Source organism: Canis lupus, chromosome 24 (assembly GCF_048164855.1).
Source record: "Canis lupus baileyi chromosome 24, mCanLup2.hap1, whole genome shotgun sequence".
In the NCBI taxonomy this organism is placed as follows: domain Eukaryota; kingdom Metazoa; phylum Chordata; class Mammalia; order Carnivora; family Canidae; genus Canis; species Canis lupus.
Window position 1 is genome coordinate 44,411,536 of NC_132861.1, and position 22,004 is coordinate 44,433,539.

Below are 22,004 nucleotides of genomic sequence, written 5' to 3' on the forward strand. Positions count from 1 at the left end.
GACCATATAAGCATGAGTTTATTTCTAGGCTCTCTATTCCATTCCACTGATCTGTATGTGTGTTTCTTTGCCAATACCATACTGTTTTGATTACTATAGCTTTGTGTAATATATTTTGAAATCTGGGAGTGTGATATCTCTAGCTTTGTTGTTCTTTCTCAAGATTGCTTTGGCTATTTGGGGTCTTTGTGGTTCCATACAAATTCTAGTATTATTTGTTCTATTTCTGTGAAAAATGTTGTTGGCATTTTCATAGAGATTGCATTAAATCTGTATATTGAGTTCTATGGACATTTTGACGTTTATTTATCCATGAGCGTGAAATATCTTTCCATTTGTTTGTGTCATCTTCAATTTCTTTCATCAATAGTCTTCATAATATTGGTCTTTCATCTCCTTGGTTAAGTTTATTCCTAGGAATTTTGTTATTTTTGTTACACTTATAAGTGAAGTTGATTTCTTTTTTTTTACCCTTTTTTTGTATGTATATTTTTTATTGGAGTTCAACTTGCCAACATGTAGCATATCACCCAGTGATATCATCCTGTCAAGTGCCCCCCTCAGTGCCCATCACCCAGTCACCCCATCCTCCCACCTCTCCTCCCCTTCCACTACCCCTTGTTCATTTCCCAGAGTTAGGAGTCTCTCATGTTCTGTCTCCCGCTCTGATTTTTCCCACTCATTTTCTCTCCTTTCCCCTATAATCCCTTCAACTATTTTTTTATATTCCCCATATGAGTGAAACCATATAATGTTTGTCCTTCTCCGATTGACTTACTTCACTCAGCATAATACCCTCCAGTTCCATCCACGTTGAAGCAAATGGTTGGTATTTGTCATTTCTACTGGCTGAGTAATATTCCATTGTATGTATAGACCACATCTTCTTTATTCATTCATCTTTTGATGGACACCGAGAGGCTCCTTCCACAGTTCAGCTATTGTGGACATTGCTGCTAGAAACATTGGGTGCAGGTGTCTCGGCTTTTCACTACATCTGTATCTTTGGGGTAAATCCCCAGTAGTGCAATTGCTGGGTCACAGGGTAGCTCTATTTTTAACTCTTTGAGGAACCAACACAGTTTTCCAGAGTGGCTGCACCAGTTCACATTCCCACCAACAGTGCAAGAGGATTCCCCTTTCTCCACATCCTCTCCAACAAGTGTTATATCCTGTCTTGTTAATTTTCCCCATTCTCACTGGTGTGAGGTGGTATCTCTCTCTCGTTGAGGTTTTGATTTGTACTTCCCTGATGGCAAGTGACGGAGCATTTTCTCATGTGCTTGTTGGCCATGTCTATGTCTTCCTCTGTGAGATTTCTGTTCATGTCTTCTGCCCATTTCATGATTGGATTGTTTGTTTCTTGGGTGTTGAGTTTAATAAATTCTTTATAGATCTTGGATACTAGCCCTTTTTCTGATATGTCATTTACAAATATCTTCTCGCATTCTGTAGACTGTTTTTTTGTTTTTTTTTTGGGGGGGGGGGGTTTGTTTTTTTTTGTTTTTGCTGTGCAGAAGCTCTTTATCTTGATTAAGTCCCAAGAGTGCATTTTTGCTTTTGTTTCTCTTGCCTTCATAGATGTATCTTCTAAGAAGTTGCTGTGGCCAAGTTCAAAAAGGATGTGGCCTGTGTTCTCCTCTAGGATTTTGATTGATTTTTGTCTCACATTTAGTTCTTTCATCCATTTTGAGTTTATCTTTGTGTATGGTGTAAGAGAGTGGTCTAGTTTCATTTTTCTGCACGTAGCTGTCCAATTTTCCCAGAACCATTTATTGAAGAGACTGTCCTTTTTCCAGTGGATAGTCTTTCCTCCTTTGTTGAATATTAGTTGACCATAGAGTTGAGGGTCCATTTCTGGGTTCTCTATTCTCTTCCAATGACCTATGTGTCTGTCATGTCATCTGTGAAGAGGGAGAGTTTGACTTCTTCTTTGCCAATTTGAATGCCTTTTATTTCTTTTTGTTGCCTGATTGCTGAGGCTAGGACTTCCAGTACTATGTTGAATAGCAGTGGTGAGAGTGGACATCTCTGTTGTGTTCCTGATCTTAGGGGAAAGGCTCTCAGTTTTTCCCCTCTGAGAATGATATTTGCTGTGGACTTTTTGTAGATGGCTTTTAAGATGCTGAGGAATGTACCCTCTGTCCCTACACTCTGAAGAGTTTTGATCAGGAATGGATGCTGTATTTTGTCAAATGCTTTCTCTGCATCTATTGAGATGATCATATGGTTCTTGTTTTTTCTCTTGTTGATGTGATCTATCACCTTGCTTGTTTTACAAGTGTTGAACCAGCCTTGCATCCCGGGGATAAATCCTACTCGGTCATGGTGAGTAATCTTCTTAATGTACTGTTGGATCCTATTGGCTAGTATCTTGTTGAGAATTTTTGCATCCGTGTTCATCAGGGATATTGGTCTATAAGTCTCCTTTTTGGTGGGGTCTTTGTCTGGTTTTGGAATTAAGGTGATGCTGGCCTCAGAACGGATTTGGAAGTATTCCATCTCTTTCTATCTTTTGGAACAGCTTTAGTAGAATAGGTGTTATTTCTTCTTTAAACGTTTGATATAATTCCCCTGGGAAGCCATCCGGCCCTGGACTTTTGTGTCTTGGGAGGTTTTTGATGACTGCTTCAATTTCCTCCCTAGTTATTGGCCTGTTCAGGTTTTCTATTTCTTCCTGTTCCAGTTTTGGTAATTTGTGGTTTTCCAGAAATGCATCCATATTTTTCTAGATTGCCTAATTTATTGGCATATAGCTGCTCATAATACGTTTTTAAAATCGTTTGTATTTCCTTGCTATTGGTTGTGATCTTTCCTCTTTCGTTGATGATTTTATTAATTTGAGTCTTTTTTCTTTTTAATAAGGCTGGATAATGGTGTTGCTTTCTTGATTTCTCTTTCTCTACTTCATTGTTAGTGTATAGAAATGCAATCAATGTCTATGTATTAATTTACAGCCTCTACTTTATTGAATTTATTTGTCCTTCTAATAGTTTTTCTGTGGAATCTTTAGGGCTTTCTATGGCTAGTCTATGTCAACTGTAAATAATGGTAGTTTAACTTCTTCCTTACCAATCTGAATGCCTTCTATTTCTTTTTCTTGTCTGACTTCTGTGGCTAGGACTTCTAGTCCTATGTTGAACAAAAGAGGTGAGAGTGGACATCCTTCTCTTATTCCTGATCTTAAAAGAAACGTTCTCAGTTTTTCACCACTGAGTATGATATTCGCTGTAGGTTTTTCATATATGGCCTTTATTATGCAGAGGTATGTTTCCTATAGACTCACTTTGTTGAGAGTTTTTATCATAATGGATTGTTGAATTTTTCAAATGCATTTTCTGCTTTTTTTGAAATAATCACATGATTTTTATCCTTCATTCTGTTGATGTGGTGTGTCACATTGGTTGGATGGCAAATATTGAATCATCCTTGCATTTCTAGAATAAGTTCCACTTGATCATCATTAGTGATACTTCTAATGTACTGTTGAATGCAGTTTGCTAATATATTGTTAAGGATTTTTTTTTTAAGATTTTATCTATTTATTCATGATAGAGAGAGAGGCAGAGACACAGGCAGAGGGAGAAGCAGGCTCCATGCACCGGGAGCCCGATGTGGGATTCGATCCCGGGACTCCAGGATCACGCCCTGGGCCAAAGGCAGGCGCCAAACCGCTGCGCCACCCAGGGATCCCTGTTAAGGATTTTTGTATCTATGTTCATCAGGGATAGTAGCCTGTAGGTCTCTTCCCTTTACTTACTTTCTTCTTCTTCTTCTTCTTCTTCTTCTTCTTCTTCTTCTTCTTCTTCTTCTTCTCTCTCTCTTTTTTTTTTTTTTTTTTTTTAGTCTTTGGTTTTGAGGGTAATGCTGGCCTCATAGACTATATCTGGAAGCTTTCCTTCCTCTTCTATTTTCTTGAAATAGTTTGAAAAGAACAGGCATTGACTCTTCTTTAAAAGTTTGGAAGAATTCACCTGTGAATCCATCTGGTCCTAGATTTTTGATTGTTGGGAGGTTTTTTGTTTTTGTTTTTTATCAATTCAATTCCATTATTAGTAATAAGTCTGGATTTTCTACTTCTTCCTAATTCAATTTTGGAAGATTGTGTGTTTCTAGGAATTTGTCCATTTCTTGTAGGTTGCCCAATGCATTAGCATATAATTTTTTGTAGCATTCTTTTATAATCCTTTGTTTTTCTGTGGTGTTTATTCTTATTTCTCCTTTCATTTCTGATTCTGTTTCCGCTCTTTTTTTTTTTCTTAAGTCTGACTAAAGGTTTGTTAATTTTGCTTTTCAAAGAACCTTTTCAAAGAACTAGCTCTTTGTTTCATTAGTATTTTCAACTGGTTTTTTTTTTTGTCTCTATGTCATTTATTTCTGATCTGATCTTTATTATTTCTTTCCTTCCACTAACTTTGGGTTTTGTTTGTTTTTTTTTCTAGTTCCTTTAGGTATAAGGTTATATTATGTATTTGAGATTTTTCTTGTTTCTTAAGGTATTCTTTTATTACTATAAATTTCCCTCTTAGAACTGCTTTTACTTTGTCCCAAGGACTGTTTTAGACTGTTGTGTCTTCATTTCTATTTGTTTCTATGTATTTTTTATTTCTTCTTTGATTTCTTCATTGTTGCATTGGCTGTTTACTAGCATGTGAGCTGCATTTTTTATATTTTTGTTTTCTCAGTGAGAAGGAGAGGCAGACATAGAATCCAAAGTCTAATTAGCAGAGCCCTATGGAGCAGAGGCAAACCAAAAGGTAAAAACAATTTTTTTAATTTAAAAAAAAGTATACATTTTCCATTTTCAGCAACTAAACATCTAAATTCTCATGTTCTATTACATGTTTTTAGTAACAAGCCTACTTCCCTATTGCTTTATGTAGCTGTACTATTGAGAAATATATCAGATTTAGTCAATTCCAGAATGTGACAGAGAGAGAGATGATAATACCACAAAAAAGTAATTTGATGATGAATCTGCAATCAGAAACTGGGGCCCAAGTGCCACCGCAGTGCTGCCTCTGCTGAACTGATAACGTTCAGGGCTGGAAGTAGTTGTAGCCATGAAACACTGTGTAACTCACAAGTGATGTGGCTGTTCTTCCTGATGTTCCATGACATGAGGTAATTGTGTGGACTTGAGTGTGTCGCTTTACCTGTTCTGCCTCAGTTTACTCATCTATAAAGTAAAATAAATAATAATAGCTTGACTTCCCTCCAAGGCCAATCTCAGCCTCAGATTGAGCTTCATATCCTGTGTTTTGGATGAACAGAGAGTCTAACTCACACACTAGTCACAAGAGGATTTAAACAGAAGGAAACTGAGAGGAAGAGAATGTATGTTTGCCAATAATGACCACTGCTCAACATACTCAGATTATAACCAGGGCTAGGGTTTAAGTTTGGTTACCTCATGGGAAAGGAGAGGACAGAGAGAGCAAGAAGAAAGCAGAGAGCACAAGTGTCTTCTCATGAGACCGTGGGTCTTGACCCTTGCAGGAAAAGAGAGAGAGGATAGAGAAAGGAGGGAGGAGGGGAGGGAGAATAAGCCAGAGCTGGCTTATTTTCCTGGGTATACCTACCACTTCAGCACCATGAATGATAGGAGAGGGCTCTTCCACAGAGTCACACTTGCGTGGGTGACTTTTTACACCTGGCAACCATACTAATTACTATACTTGGCACAATCATGTTCTTTGGAACTCAACAATGCAGAGCAATTTTTAAATAAATCTTCTGTATTTATTTGCGATGTACATTTTCCCTATTTTACACGTCTTAAGTCTTTAGTATCAATAGCCATGCTTATGATTCTTTTATGCAGGTCTGAGAATCTCTCCTTTCAGTGTACCTTCATAATATCTTGGTAAACTTCTGAAGGGTAATACTTTGTAGGGTAGAATATGCATGACCTTGGGATGTGATTCCTCTTGGAACAGGAATCATCAATAACTATCTCATGGGCCCATTTTTATCTTGATGGGATTTTAAAAATCCTTTGGGTAATTGTAATAGGAAAAGCCCCCAGAATGAAGGCATTTTGTGCTTGATTGAAGGAAAAAATCCTTTCCAGCCTCATCTGATTATAATCTGTTTAGAGGAAAGACCAGTTATGGTTGAATATCTGGAGGACATTTTCTCCTGAGACTTGAACTATCAAAATTAGTACCCAAGGATACCAGCCATGGGCACAGACCTTTAGAAAGAAAAAGCATCCAGTGTGTGTCCCTGACTTCAACATTCAAACACTTTTGAGTAATGGCATACCCAGACATGGACATGGACATGACTCACTCTTTTTTTGGACACAATCAACACATTAATCAGATACTACGTTCTTCTGGAACATTTTTTAAGTCAACGCTTTGTTCTATCTCTAACCCTACATTTTTTAGAACGTGGGCACCAATTTCTGTTAAGTTCCCCTTCATTGAGTTGTTTTGAACTCTGTTCATTTTTGCCACCACTTTCAGCACAAAAATCTTCTTTTAAGTTTAGGAATTTGGGTAGCTATCTGACTGGTAGATTCCACCATGAAATCTCCCTTGAGACCTTGTATTACTGACTTTTATTTCTGTCTCTTTATCAAAGGAAATCTTCCATACCTTCATTTAATCTGTATTATTATCTCTGAGCATTGATTTTTCTCATCTGTAAAATGAGGAGAGTATTAGTTCCTGTTTGATAATTTGTTCTAGGGATGAAGTAAGTTAATGGAGGCAAGGTCTAAGGATAGTTCTTGACACACAAGAAGCACTCAGTAGATGTCTAACTTCACTATTCTTCTCATCCATTTGCTTCAGAAATCCACAAAACACTGGTTCAAACTTATTTGGAGTTAATAGTAAAAGATGACTCTCAGCCAAGTATCATCTTTGTAACTAAGTCTAGGCCAGGGTTCCACAAATTGTGGCCTGGAGGACAAATCCAGCCCACTGGCTGTTTGTAAATAAAGTTTTATTGGTACACAGCCACATCTTTTCATTTCCATATTATCCATGGTGCTTTCATAATACAACAGCAGATTTGAGTAGTCATAACAGCAATTATCTACCTTAAGTATTTACTATCTGACCATTTACAGGAAAAAGTTCCTGACTCCTGATTCATTCACATATTTGCTATTTTTCTTAAAGTACTAGACAGGCTTCTAAAAAGTTACATTTGAATAGTGTTTTTGTAAAACACTACTATTTGCAATATAATGTTATAAACAATAGACATTTGCATTTTTTTTTAACTTTCTCAGGGAGAAAAACAACCAACACTGGGCCTTTGAGAAGAGGCAGAAAAAGAGGTAATTTTTAAATTCTTATTTTATACTCCGTGTTTTGAGTGGTAAGTCAATTTTCTTAATTGGCTTTTAGAGCAAGTAACAAATGTTAGGATATTCATTGGCCCTGATTAATTTCAACAACAAGGCAAGATGGTATAACACCCATCCATTGATTAGCCAGTTGATCTGAGGGACTCCAGGCATCCTTGGGCCTGTACAGGGCTTCTTTACCTACACTGATAACTTTTGAAGAAGTAAACATAAAAAAAATAATAAAAGGTATGACATTCATGATATTTAGCTGACCCTTCTCTTGCCCCCGTTGTGGAGAACCATAGGTTCCCCATTAATGGGAACCCTGGGTGGTAATATAAGACCTGTGTCCTAATTCCCAAACTTCCTTTGGTTGTGTGACATTGGATTATCATTTGGGGCGGGGGGCAGTTTGCCTCAATTTCCTTCTCTGTAAATGGGTGGGTGGTGGATGAATTAGACTGAGTGACCTTCTAGGCTCATCCCAGCTCTAACAGAACTAACTCTAGAAGGACCATGGCCATCCACCCTTTCCATTCCAGAGAGAAGCCCCAGAATGTGTCTTTAATGAATCCCCCCCAGTGTTAGTCAGAAGGGCAGGAACGGATGCTACTGCTTCTTAAGTTCAAGACTTGCAATACCTGCTTCAGCAGAATCAGATCCCAGTGCCCCTCCCAAAGGATGTGCAGGGGCTCCCGCCCTGAGTAATTTTCAGTTCTAGCACATTCCACCCTGAGTTTCCTTTGTAGCCACAGAGAAAGCTCACACGAAGGAGAAGTGCAAAAGCAGAGAGCAATGAGAGAAGACAAGCAAGGAGAAGCGCCCCTGCCAGGTGCCCTATTGCAATCCTGCTTTCTGTCCAACAGCTGATTACTCAAGCAAGGAGATAAATTAAAAGTTGAGGTTTTATCTCCAGCTACATAACTCCAAAGCAGCAATATGGCAGGAGAAAAATCACTGCACAATGACGAGTCGTGATCAACAAATTTGGAGATTCAGACACCTCCACACAAGGTTATTAACATAGGGTTTTGGAGAATGATGTTATCTTCATGCACCTAATCTGCCATAGAAGAAAGACCCAGAAGAGTAATCAGTTCATGGGGAAAAGCTCTCCCATACATTTTAAGTTATAAAAGAAAGATCTCAAGTTGAAGGATCTCAAACAGTGCACAGATATAGACAAAGATGGAATGAAAAAAAAAAAGATGCTTCTTGCAGGTCCAAGAATTCCCAGAGATACACATATGGATTTTCACCGTCCAGAACTTCCTGTGACCTGTGGAGAGGCAAAGGGGATTTTATATAAGGAGAAAATGAAACAAGGTGGGTTTCATGATCTTCTATGCTTTTCAAATAAAACATACCCGTGTGAATAACATATTGTTCAAGGAGTAGACACCTGTGTTGGAAGTCTCCCAAGACCATCCTTAGGTTTGATGATTCACTAGGAGGATTTGTAGTACTCAGCATATAGTGAACGCATGGTGATGATTTATTAGATTGAAAGGGCACAAAGCAAAATCAAGGAAGGAAAAGACACACAAAACAAAGTCCAAAGGAAGCCAGGTGCCAGTTTCCAGGAGTCTTTCCTGGTAAAGCCACACAGGATACACTTAATTCTCTAGCAATGAATTGTAGCAACACGTGTGAAATGCCATCTACCAGAGAGGCTGCCCCCAGTCTCGGAGGCCAGGATTTTATCAGGGGTTAGTCACGTAGGTGTCCTCTGCCTAGCACACACCAAAATTCCAGATGCCCAGAAGAAAAGCAAGTGTTCATCATAAACTATTTATATTGTTTATATAAACAGCTTCAGACAGTGAGACACTCTTTTAAGTTCTGGGAATGGTGGGACCACTCCCCAAATGCACGTTCCCCAATGCCAGCCAAGAGCCAACCTTGCAAATAAATCTTCCTAAAGATAGCAACCTGCTGTCTGCCCTGTTAGCTCTTTTCTGCCCAGCATCCCAGATAGGCTGGAGCAAGGATGGCATTTCCATGCTTACATGTAACAGAGCATCTCTCCTCTCCCCATGGAAAATGTCCACAAGATGCCTATCCAGCACCCAATGCAAGATCAAGTACTTCAACATGAGGGTGGAAAATGTACACGTTGAGTAATCTGGTAACAACCTTCACAGCCCCATTCTTCTGTGCGGCCTTGTGTTAGTGGGGAGGAGCATCGTGTTTAGAATTAGACAACCCAGATTTGAGCTTCAGGGACACCACAAGTGTCTGTCTCATCTGGGCCAAACTGCTACTGTCTCTTATCCTGAACTTCCTCCTGTACAAAATGGGAATAATAATAAAACTTTGCCTCACTGTGTTATTATAAGGGGAAAGAAATGAAATGACAGATATGAAATACTTCGCAATTCATAACTGTTAAAGTACAGTACAAATGTTCCTCTGCCATAATTGATTCTCCCCTCCCCAAATACAGTTCTTTAGGCACGAAGAAGTATCAATGTTTGCTCTGTAACCATATTGCAGATGTGTAATTTAACTTTTCCCACTTGATGACATTTCTATAATACTTTTCCCATAAAGTAGCAATGAGTCCAAAATATGAGAAATAATTTTTTTAAGAGAGAGAGAGAGGGAAAGAGGGGGAAGGGGCAGAGGGAGAGAGGGGATTCCAAGCAGACTCCATGCTCAGTGTGGAGCCCAACACAGGGCTCAATCTCATGACCCTGAGATCCTGACCTGAGCCAAAATCAGGAGACAAATGCTCAACCGACTGAGCCACGCAAGCACCCTCAAAATATGAGAAATAATTGATTGCCATTAGCTGGATGATCGACATTGTACAAGCGGAGGCAGATGTGGCTGTGGTGACAGCTGCCACATGGCCACCTGTCAGCTTCATTTGCCCCCTCTGAAACTCAGCCTGGCTCTCACAGAAGTAGAGGAAAAGAATCTTGCTCATTCATTTTCAGAACCGTTCAGTATTTTTTCACTTTTGAATACAGTGAAATACATTTTAAAAATAAATGTTGGTGCTAATTATTGTCCTCATTGCACAAAGGTCAAAGACGTATGCACAAAGGTCAAAGACGTTGCATACAGGGCAGGAATTCCCCTCCTGCCCTTGCCTTCTGAGCTGCTTCTGGGGCCCCTGAGGGGGATCTCAGCTTTCCTGCTGTAGTTTCTGGGCCCAAGAAGGGTGGGCCAGATCCATGGCCAGGCCACATTCTGGGGATTCCACGGTCGGTCGGCTGGGGGGCGGGGGGGGGGGGGGGGGGAGCGCCGCTCCCTGGCAACTCCTTGTTTTGGTTTCATAGGAACCTCAGAGAAGTGTATAAAGGGTGAGAATGGAAGCTGGTTCACTCTCAGGGAATTTGAAGTTGAAGGAAACCACTCACGATCCAAGAACTGGAAGATGAGTGTGAGATGTGGCGGATTTCCCCTGAAAGACCTGATTGAGGTATTCCAAGGACAAGTGGCTTAAATCAAGGGTCTTGCCCAGGTCTAACATTGCTCTCAGAAGCATCTTGGCTGCTTTATGTTACAGCTTCATCCTCTAAATGCATGAACTCTTATCCTTTTGAAGGTAGGACAGTAAACTATGGCCCTGATGGGGCCATGAATAATCACCACTATGTAATGTGGTCCCAGGTAAGCATTTAAGTGGGGAGCGGGGGTCTTAGACTTTGGAGGCCAATGTTTAAAGTAGCAAAATAGAACTACATGTATCTGAAGATAGCCCATCGGTATGGGTGTTTCCTGGATTACAGAAAGTTTTAATATTATTTCTTTTCTTTTTCTTTTTAAAAATATTTATTTATTCATGAGAGAGAGGCAGAGACATAGGCAGAGGGAGAAGCAGGCTCCCTGCGGGGAGCCTGATGCAGGACTAGATTCCAGGACCCCCAGGATCACATCCTGAGCCGAAGGCAGATGCTCAACCACTGACCCACCCAGGTGTCCCAACATTATTTCTTTTGATCGCCTTCTGAAATTCATTCATGGAAAAGAATATAGATAAATTGCATCTGTTTTTTTATTTAAATTCAATTAGCCAACATAGAGCACATCATTAGTTTCAGATGTAGAGTTCAATAATTCATCAGTTTGCATATAACACCCAGCGCTCGTCACATCACGCGCCTTCCTTAATGCCCATCACCCAATTACCTGTCCCCCCAGTTACCCTATCCCTCTACCCACCTCCCAAAACGTCTCCTTTGGACCCCTCATGTGGACAAAATGGACTGGGTCTCTGTTGAAGATGAACTTGAGCCTTCTGACTCTTTCACTTGACCCAGAGGGCCCTTCCTTGTGCTGTTCTAATGATAAAGAAAAGCTCTTTGTTCTGCAAATATCTATTGAGACACATCTAAAGCCCAGGGGACTATAAGGTCTGAGCCCCAGCCGTGTAGGAGGAAGGCTGCATGGTCACAGCACCTCCTTCACGCAGCAGGCAGCACACCAGCCTCATCACCACAGGACTGCAAGCCTGGCGGTGCTCTAAGGAGGGGCTCCGGCAGGAAGACATGCAGTGGCTCTGGGGAGGGAAGGTCATTTCCGGCCTTGAGGTTAAGGACACTTTCATGGAACAGTGTGCACTGAGCTGAGTCTTGAAAGAATAGTCCTGATGAGCAAAAATGTGGGAAGGAGGCATTCTACAGAGAAAGGATGGCATGAAAATCCTGCCCATGATTTGTCAGGAAATAAGGGTAATAAGGTTAAATACATGGGTTGGGCTGATGGAAGAGATCTTGAGGCTGGAGGAAGGAGTCTAGACACTTCTGCAGGCATGGAGAGATCATGAGGGTGGCGAGGGCGGGGGAGGGCGGGTGGGTGTGGTTGAGTTAGGGACTAACACCGGTGAAACACTGCTTTAGAAGTATTAATCTGCTCAGAGCATGCAAGATGGGCTGGAAGGTGGAGTGCTGGCAGCCACGAAGACTTCACCCGACCTTCACGGCCTCTGTGCCTGATACACCCTCGCCCAGCCTCCAAGGCCCAGCTCAAACAGCACACACTCACTACACTTGCTTCCTGTGGCTGCTCTAACAATTCTTTACAACCTGGGTGGCTTAAAACACCGCAAAAACAAAAACAAAAACAAAACAAAAAAAAAAACCCACAAATCCATTATCTTAACAATTCTGGAGGCTAGAAGTCTGAAATCACTTTAACTGGGCTCAAGTTAAGGTGTGGGCAGGACTGGTTCTTTCTGGAGCCTTCCAGGGAGAATTTGCTCCTTGCCTTTTTCAGCATCTGGAAGCTGCCTGCATTCCTGGGCTGAAGGCCCTTCCTGACGTCACTCCAACCTCATGTTCTGTCATTACCTTTCCTAATACTCACACTGACCCTCTGGCCTCTCTGGCAAGAGGACGCACGTCATTACATTGGCCCCATAGAGATCATCAGAATGATTTCCCCATTGCAAGATCCTTAATTAAATTACACCTTTTTACCACTTCACATAATTCAGAGGTCTGTGGTTTGGGATCTGACCATCTGTGGGGGCCATTAGAGCCTACCACACTGACCCATCTCTGAACCCCAAAATACTCTGTGAGAGCACAGTTCACACTTCATCATCCCTACCCACTCTATCATGGCTCTTCCCACTTGTCTCCGCAAAGACCTAGACACCTTTGTGTGCCTAGGGCCACTGATGGGGCCTGCTCCTTGCCCATCACTCAGCAGGTATGTGCCAGTGGAGTAGCTGTAGCATGTCAGGTATAAAGTCACAAGCTAGAGGGGTCCTGGGGGATGGAAAAGGAAGCAGTGAGTATAGAAGACATCAGGAAGGGAAAGCTGGCAAGGCTATGAGGAAAGTAAGAGAGGATGTGGTTTTTAAAGCTTACCTTAAAGCTGAGCCTGGCAAGAGAGAACAGTGTGTTACAGATTTGGAGAGGGGCATTCTTTTCCATGAAGACACTTTGAATTTATGTTGACAGTGGGATATATCTGGAAGGCAGCTGGAAATACCAAGCTTGCAGAGTAGAAACAAGGACCCATCGTAGCATTAATCCCATTTCTCTTTCAGAATAAATACCTACCAGACCCGCCAAGAAGAAGAAAAAGAAGAAAGGTAATTATCACATGACTTTCGGCCTATGTCTCACCCCCTTAGGATGAATAATAGCCATATGTCACCTGGTGGAGCAAACCACCTATATCACAGTCTCCCCCTTTCTTTTGTATCTTTCCTCTCCTTCACATGCACACATGCACATTCACACTGAGTCCTTCTTCAAGGGATCCTTCTTTAAGGGAACATTCCTTTCCTTTATGGAGATATCACCTTAGAGAGGAGGGAGAGCGGAAGACTGGTGTGTGGGAGTGAGACACTGCTGACCTGGAAGATCTTTTGCTTTGTGGAGACGCCACACCAGGGAGATGGTTTGGGAGTGAAAACATCAGGCTTCACCAGAGGGGCTTTGCAAACCTTAGTTCAATCTATGGAGGTGAATTCTCTTTCCTTCAAAGTCACATGTGGAGTTCATGAACCAGTGGTTTCGATGCTGCATGGATTCCAAGGAAGGAGGTGGGATAGTTAACATCTTCCATTGGCCTCTTCTAGAGTGAGTGTGAGAGAGAAACTGTGTGGGGCACAGGCAGATAGAAGAATTTCATTTTTCTAACCTCCCAGAGATGTGACTTTGGTCTACCTCTGCTGCACCAAAAAGTCACAGTCTTCACAAAGCTGGCTTCTGGGGCTAACTGCTCCACTGACTTTATGCTAGAGACTTAGTTGCTGGAGCTTGTATCCACTGGATTTTCTAGAGAAAGACACACTATTTGCTCTGTTCATTAAGAGCAAACTTCTCTGTCCAGTGCTAGGGAGTCAAGGGTAACTCAGTGTGTGTTAATCAGGGGAGTTGGCCATCTCCCATCCCTTCATCACAGATGCCTCTCAGGTGCCTCTGGGCTTACAGCTCTTAAGGTGTGACTACCTCAGTTCTCAGAGCAGCTCTCCAGAGTCTCTTCCTTCCCGGCCCCTAGGCTTCTATTCCCTGTGCCATCAAATGACAGGGGGTGCTACTGGCAGTTTTCCTGCTCATAAGATTCCTGTTAAACCCGATGGTGATAGCTGAGGTGTCCTGGGATAATAAGACCGAAAACTTCGAGCTGATCATTTACTGGCTGCGAAGAAAACTCATCTCCTAAGTGACAACTTGTTCATGTGTTTGTGCACTTATGTATCCATTCAACAAACACCTGTAAGCACACATTGAGCACTAAACTTATGCTTGGCCAGTGGCCGTGGCAGATAAGATACTGAGTGTCTTATCTGTGGCCTCACTGCCTCGGACTGGAGGTAGAAGCAGAGGCAGGCATGGTTCCAGGCTGAATGAGGCCAAGTCAGTCCACAGATATCCAAGGTCAATGCAAGCTTTTGGGATTCAGGACAAAGTGGAGAGGTGCTTAGCTTCAGGAAGAAGTGGTACAGGACTGGGGACCTTAGACCCATTTTCTTTTCAGGGCTATGCCCTGGGTGAGCTGCAGAAGGCAGTGGGATTCTCTAGGACACCTGCACGGCATCCAGGACTCTGGGCGCTGTGGTTGCTGGGAGCTGTGGACATTTAATCCTCAGGCTGATTCCCTCCTTGCAGCTCCAACTCTATCTGTAGAATTCAGGCCGGGCTCAGAAAGGCCTGCTTTGGGTCTGATAGCTGGAGAAGAAAACTTGCATTGGGCCAAACCGTCACGGACATATAATTTCATGTTTCCTCATTCTCCAGTTAGCCATCCAGACCCTGTTTATAAACACAGCTATGAAACAAAGGGAGGGCCATGGCATGAATCCTTTACATAAAGAAGTTTGCTTAAATGTGTGGTTAATGAAAAATCATATTCAATATTGTCACTCAATCTTTCTCTCTTTTCAGTCTAGCAGCAACAACTTTTTTGACCCTTATGTAAGTACTTACTCCCTCACCCGTGACCCCAGAATAATCCAGGCCTTATCCCTCCATACATTACCTGTGTCATTGCTGGGTTTCCCTGCTACACGTGCACACTCAGTTGGAGCGCGCCTTGGGTGTGATGAGCAGAGAATGGCAGACGCGTTACCCACACCAGGGAGCTGATTTGGGAGCTGGTGTCTCTGCATGAAAGTCTCCTTTCCATTTGTTCAGGGAAACCTTCCTGTTTCCTTATTTCCCCTCAAAAGTGAGTATGGGAGTCAGAGGACTAGACTACTGGGGTCTCTAGAGCCAGGACTTAAAGTGGTAATAGCCAAGGCTGGCCTGCAAATTAGGGGTAAGGAGCACATTTGGGAGAATCGCAGCATTTTAAAGAAGGGGAAAAGGGAGGGAAGGAAGACGACAAACACGCACTCCAAGATAGCTCAGATGGTTTGAAGCATCGGCCAGAAGGAACAGGCTGGGTGGGCTAAGCTGGCAAGTCCAGGGGTGGACCCTGGCATGAGTCCTGCTGAGAAATGTACACGGGGCAGGTGGAGACTGCAGAGAAGTAGCTGCAGGGTCCTTTGTGGAGACCCTGGAGTCTGTCTCAAGGGAGCCACCAGGGTACTGAGCTGGCTAAGACTGAAGCTAGCAAATCACAGACATTTTTACTCAAATTGCTTGGCTAGAGCTCGATTATGTGCAGACCCTTCTGATCCCATAGGCCCTGCTTTAAAGTTGGCCAACATCACAGATGGCCCCTCCATTTAAGCTGAATGACACTTTGATTGCTTTCATTGCAACAAGATCCATGTTTTAGGCATAGTCACCTTTTTTGCACAACTCCAGGGGGAACCTCTCACTATAGAATGATGAGCAGCTGTACTGATACAGGATGCCTACCAAGAGGGGATAGAAAAGGGTTGCTGTGCCCTCTGGCCTTCTAGCAAATGCATTGCGCAGCACGATCTAGATGCATCCACACCACTCCCATTCCTCTGCTGGAGGTGGGACCCTTGAGTATTAGAACATCTCTCATCTCTGGGGTCTGTGCAAATTTTCTGAGAACTGGAATGGACATGGAGGGTTATTTCTTGCAGCTCACAACCAAGCCCTCTGTGAAGATAAGAAGGCAATTCTTCTAACAAAAATGTCCTCACTCCTTTTCATAACCTTTCTGTGACTGATGTCATAGGCCGATAATGACTGTACTCACAGCTCCGAGGCTTTGCTGGGAGAAATCCCTCTCGATCTTGGGCTCCCAACCTTGGCTGCACAGGGCAGTCAGCTGGAGGTCCCGCCCACAGAGGTTCTGATGTTATGGTCAGTATTTTCCAAAGCTCCTCTGTGTGGTCAGTATTTTCCAAAGCTCCTCCGCTGGTTTTAATGCACAGCCAAAGTTGTGGGCCACTGCTGTTCAATGGATGCTGCTTCTGCTGATCCAGAAACCACTGCTTTTGAAGCCAGGGGTCTCCATGAATGACTGCACCTGAAAGCCATCTGGGGAATGTTTAAAACCTACTGCCTATGTCCCCGCCCTGCTGAAGCAAACAACCAAACTCACATGTGATTAATTGAATCTCTGAGGATGGGGCCTCGGGCATCAGGATTTTTTTAAAGCCCTCCAGATGATTCTATCGTACATCAGGTTGAGAACTACTGTCAAGCAAAAGGACAAGTTTCTTACTAAAAAGGTTAAAGAGATATGTGTCAGGGTTACGGGCTTCCCAGACCATGAGCTTTCCAACACAGGATCGGCATGTTTATTCGTTCTTTCTCAGGGCCTATCTACAGTGCACTTTGTAAGATGATGGTCCAGAAACCTCGACCCAGCATTGGTCAGCATCCATGAGTGTCATCTGTTCTGACAAAAGAGAAAAATGTTTACATGGCCCATGTAGGGATGTGTCCAGGGATGACCCTGACAACCTATTCCTTAAATTTTGCCTTTCAATAAAGGGAGCGCATGGGCAAAACACAAGAACCTAGAATTTCCTCTTATGTGTGATTTTTGTGTCTCTTCTTTTTCTTTTATTGAATTTATAGATGAGAAGAATTTACAAATTGAGATATGCCCCCGATTCACATCAGCACATTGGGCACAAGGATGATATTCTATTACCATTTAGAACCCAAAAAGCAGGCTGCTGTTCTTTGCCTAGTAAGACAGTGTTGCTAGAAGGGCCTCTGCATCCTCGTGGCCTTGGACCTCACAGAAACACTGAGAAGGAGGTGGGATATTTGAGAAATGGGATCAGCAGGACTGGTGATGAATTGAATATCTGAAAAAAAGAAGCAGAGTATTGGGGTGCCTGGGTGGCTCAGTTGGCTAAGCACCTGCCTTCAGCTCAAGTCCTGATCTCAGGGTCCTGGCATCGAGCCCCATATCAGACTTCCTCCTAATCGAGCCTGCCTCTCTCTCTCCTGCTGTCCCTTCCCCTGGCTTATGCTTTCTCATGCTCTCTCGTGCTCACTCGCTTTGTGCATTATTTTGTACCTAGATTGTCACACGAGGATGTAAATCCTTCCTCCAGCCCATGATATAGACAAGATATTTTCATCTTTTCATCTAGGTGTAGAGCTGGATGAAATGTTTCCCCACCACATAGTCTTCCTCAATTGGCTCTCTTGCTGTTCAGGTGGCCCCAGAAGAGGAGCCCGGTGCTCATCCTTCTGGGCATTTCTCCAGGCCAGGCACACAACCATCTTACAAAGAAATTGTAGCACGTAGGGATTCACATGTTATTGCCACGTAGATTATTACATAGACACATACACAAAAAACAGCAGGGAAAAAAATGTATTTCTTTTACCCAACATGGGCTCATTCCTTGAACAATTCTTATTTCGGTCTATTAATTCTAGTGTTTGTTACATGTGTTTGTTACTCCACAATACTTAGATAAAACACTATCAAATGCTTAATTTCATTAAATGAAGTTAAATTTAGTTAAAGGTCCCACATATTGAGATTGATCCAGTATCAACGAATTTTGTGGGCCCTTCCATCAGGGTTTTCTATGTGCTTAGAAAATGGGGGTATGGCCTCAGTTGTGGTGGTCACTGTTACCACAATCCCTGACCATTTGGAGATGGCATCTCCACACCTTACATATCGAACTAAATCATAGAACATCTTCCCACAGGCTCCCAGAGCCAAGAGCTCTGTCCTCCCTGGCAACTACCTGGCCATCTGTGGCCACATCTTTCCACCCCAGAGGTACTGTCACAGGCCCAGGAGCCCTCCAGTCACAGAGTCCACAGTGCAGGAACTCCTCTCCAGGACCTTCAAATCATGAGGAGCTTATGGCCAAGAAAATAGGATGCGGTGATATGTCAGAAGTATAATCCGTTATATTAAATTCTCAGTAAATTACTCTTCAACAAGTCAATGTAGATGATGAATGTAGACAACTAGATAAGACACTGTATTATATCCCTGAGCCAAATAATAAATTTCTCAGATAATCTCTAACTCATCCTTTTTTGTGGTTATTGCTCATTTGTGTCAGAATCTGTCTCAATAAAGAAAACTTTAATGGTCTTAACGGCCCTTTCCTCCCAAACTTCACTACAGACCAGAATGTCTTCTTCTAAAATCTTCACTCAGTGTTGTTCCTTAATATTTTGATGAGAAAAAATTTAAAAGTGTCACCTGGGTACAAGCAAAGGTCATGTGTTCTAGAATCTCAACATGTTGAGCTTCCGGGGTCTCACTGATTCCAGTGATGTCTGCATTATTCCCCTTCTAGCCAGAAAACTCAAATATATGTGAGGTTTGCCGTGGACCCGGAAAGCTGTTCTGCTGTGATACTTGTCCAAAGTCCTTTCATGAGACATGCCACATCCACCATATAGATGCTAACAGGTCAGTGAGACTGGACCCCTCTTGCCCTTCCTTCCTATGGCACAGATCCTCCTACCATGCGCAATCAGCCTGCAGAGTTTGTCTCTGGTTGTATGTGTTTTGATGCAGAGACAGCAGAGTCTTAAAGTATCAGGATCCAGAAATATGATCCAGAGTTGTTTAATGGCGCTAGCAGCAATAGATTAATGGGAAACACTAGAAAGAGGTGTCACTCCCATAACCCCCACTTGGTTCCCAGACACTCATGCACTTTGATGGGGTTATGACACCATACATTAGCTGCTGGTTTAAAGCATATACTACCTACTATGGGAACATAAAAAGTTGACAAATCTGGGACTCTGATGAGCCTTCAGATGGCCGTTAATGCTGCATTTCCTTTGCCCTAAAATGTATCTTTGGTCAGAGATGATGGGATGTGGAATTAACATGGAGACAGATAAGGCATCCCGTGAGTATAGTATAGACAGCATTGCTATGGCCAGGGTGGGTGGATGATTTCTACCAGGATTGTGTCTGTCCCTCTGAAGACAGGGCATTGCCCTTCGGGAGTGGAAGAGTCTAATGTAATCCACCTGTTCAGGCCGGTAGTTCCCAGGAAATAATGTCATCTCAGGGATTCTGCATAAAGCTCTACAGATGCGCAATCTGCAGGGGAAGAAGACAGATCTGCTCTATTGCTGAGCCCATGTATAGTCCCCATGCTCACACCACACGTACTTAGGAATGGACCTCTTGAGCAAGCACTGGAGTAGCCAAGGAGAGGAACAAATGACTATCTAGGAGAGACCAGTGTATCCGCTTGACTATTGAGAGCCCTTCAGCATAGGGATCCTGGCAGAGGACAATGGACAATGAATCTAGGAGCAAATGGCAGATGTCTGAACTACTCTGTCCATAGAGTTCCTTTCCAAGAAATTTCTGCAGCACAGATTCTAGGTCCAGATACGGCAGTGCTGGAGGAGAGGATGCCTGTAGCTCTGTGCTCTGTGCTTATTCTGCTATGTTGAGAAGCAAGAGCTGGTTTGCTTTTACTATGGTCTGATGGCTCAGTGAGGCCCAAGACTCCAGTACTGAAGGTACTGATCTCCAATCCTCAATTTTTAACAGGCAGGAATCATTACTGAGCCCACAGTGGCTCAGATGAGAACTTTAAGTTTTGAGATGAATGAAAGACTGTCACCCACCATGGCAGCTCACTCAGCAAACTGTCAGCCCCGCTACCATGATTAAAGGGATGGGTGTCTGGAAACTGTGCCCAAATGGGGCTCTAATGCAGGGGAGTGTCCAAGAGAGAAGTTGGGTACAATGTGGAAACCACCCATCATTCCTGAACAGAGGCCTTTAGCAGCTATAGAAACAGTGGCTGAGTCACAGACAACCTACCTCTGCTGATCTTGTGCCCAACCTCTCAGGGACCCATGGAGTTGCATCTTCTGCAGGATAAAGGCTCTTCAGAAAAAGTACCCACAAAGCCAACTAGGTCACCAGGCATCTGAGGTCCTAAAGAGACGGATGGTACCTGAGGAACAGTTGGTGAGTTGAAATGTAAACCTGAAGTCTTTTCTGTGGACTTGAGAGAAGAAGCACAGCCTTGCAGGGGCTGGAGGGATGATGCCCAAGGGCAAACTGCTGTCCCCCATGTGCTTTGATCACAGACCTAACACTACAATTTGTGTTCCAAAGAAAATGCCCATTCTGTGTTTTTTCATAGGCCACAGGTTTGGGAGCTGTGCATTCCCTCTGAGCATATTTACATTTCATCCTCTCCAAGCTGCTCATCACTTAAAATATCATCTATCGGGGATCCCTGGGTGGCTCAGTGGTTTGGCTCCTGCCTTTGGCCCGGGGCACGATCCTGGAGTCCCAGGATCAAGTCCCACATCGGGCTCCCAGCATGGAGCCTGCTTCTCCCTCTGCCTGTGTCTGCCTCTCTCTGTGTGTCTATTATGAATAAATAAATACAATCTAAAAAATAAAAAAATAAAATCTCATTTATCTTTTGCAGAAATGTGAATTTGTCCTCTTGAAGGTCTACTGCTATTCAAAAAGCCTCTTTTTTGCCTCAAAACCACATTACGTAAGTGAAGACAACAAAGCCCAAAATTGGCATTGTCAAATTTGTGATATGGGTCCAACGGGTCCAATTGTCATTATCCTTGTCTTGTTGATGGATGTCAGAGTCCGCTTACTCAATGCTTGGCCATTTAGGCTGCTACCACAAAGTACTAGAGCCGGGGCACCTCAAACAGCAGACATTTATTCTTCCCTGCTCTGGAGGCTGAAAATCTGAGGTCAGCGTGCCAGTGTGATCCTGCAGACTGCCAACTTCTTTTAGCGTCCTCACATGGCGGAAGGAGAGGGAGAGAGCTCTCTGGGGTCATTTTTATAAGGGCACTAATCCCATTCATGAGACTTATCCTCACAATCTAATCATCTCCCAAAGGCCTGACCTCCTAATACCATCACACTGGGGGTTAGGATTTCAACATAGGAATTTGGGGAGGATAGACTTGGAAGGGCGCTAACAGCCTGCCCTCGGCACTTTTTTTTTTGTCAGCAGAGTAGAGAGGCATCTCATGGCCCAAAGAAGCCCATGTGGCTAAACAAAATCAGGAAAAAGCTGAATATGAAACTGTACCTCCAAGTGAAAGGGTTTGTACGGGACATGTGCCTCATCTTTCAGAACCACAGGGCATATTACAAGGTAAGGGGCTCCCTCTTTCTTTGGGTTAAGCTCCCTTGCCATTTATTCTTCTTGTATCAGCTAAATGTTACCGTTTCCCTCATCCTGTTTAAGCCACACAAGTGCAAACTCTGGAAGTATTCTAAAAGCCCCGCAGTCTAAGGTGGGGAAAATAACAATAAACTAGGTGTCCTTGCAGACATCATCTTAGGACCTCAGCATTTACTTGCTCCTAGGTACTCAGTTTTCACCCACAGAGAGCAGTGGACT

The 22,004-nt window shown here is 43.0% G+C and overlaps 1 protein-coding gene across 10 annotated transcripts in view; it reads left to right on the plus strand.

Annotated features, from left to right (window-relative positions):
* SP100 (SP100 nuclear antigen) overlaps positions 1-22,004 on the plus strand; it is a 97,772-nt gene that overhangs the window by 74,271 nt on the left and 1,497 nt on the right. For 3 of the 10 annotated variants that reach the window (XM_072796625.1, XM_072796627.1, XM_072796629.1), the window contains 11 exons: positions 4,686-4,757; positions 7,250-7,297; positions 8,531-8,635; positions 10,597-10,739; positions 13,317-13,361; positions 15,163-15,192; positions 17,227-17,412; positions 18,933-19,048; positions 20,464-20,584; positions 21,057-21,128; positions 21,609-21,755. In XM_072796625.1, coding sequence (XP_072652726.1) covers positions 4,686-4,757; positions 7,250-7,297; positions 8,531-8,635; positions 10,597-10,739; positions 13,317-13,361; positions 15,163-15,192; positions 17,227-17,412; positions 18,933-19,048; positions 20,464-20,584; positions 21,057-21,128; positions 21,609-21,755 — 1,085 coding nt within the window. Of the gene's footprint in view, positions 1-4,685; positions 4,758-7,249; positions 7,298-8,530; positions 8,636-10,596; positions 10,740-13,316; positions 13,362-15,162; positions 15,193-17,226; positions 17,413-18,326; positions 18,656-18,932; positions 19,049-20,463; positions 20,585-21,056; positions 21,129-21,608; positions 21,756-22,004 lie in introns of those variants that run through there. The other 7 variants (XM_072796626.1, XM_072796630.1, XM_072796631.1 and 4 more) reach the window with 7 other exon arrangements.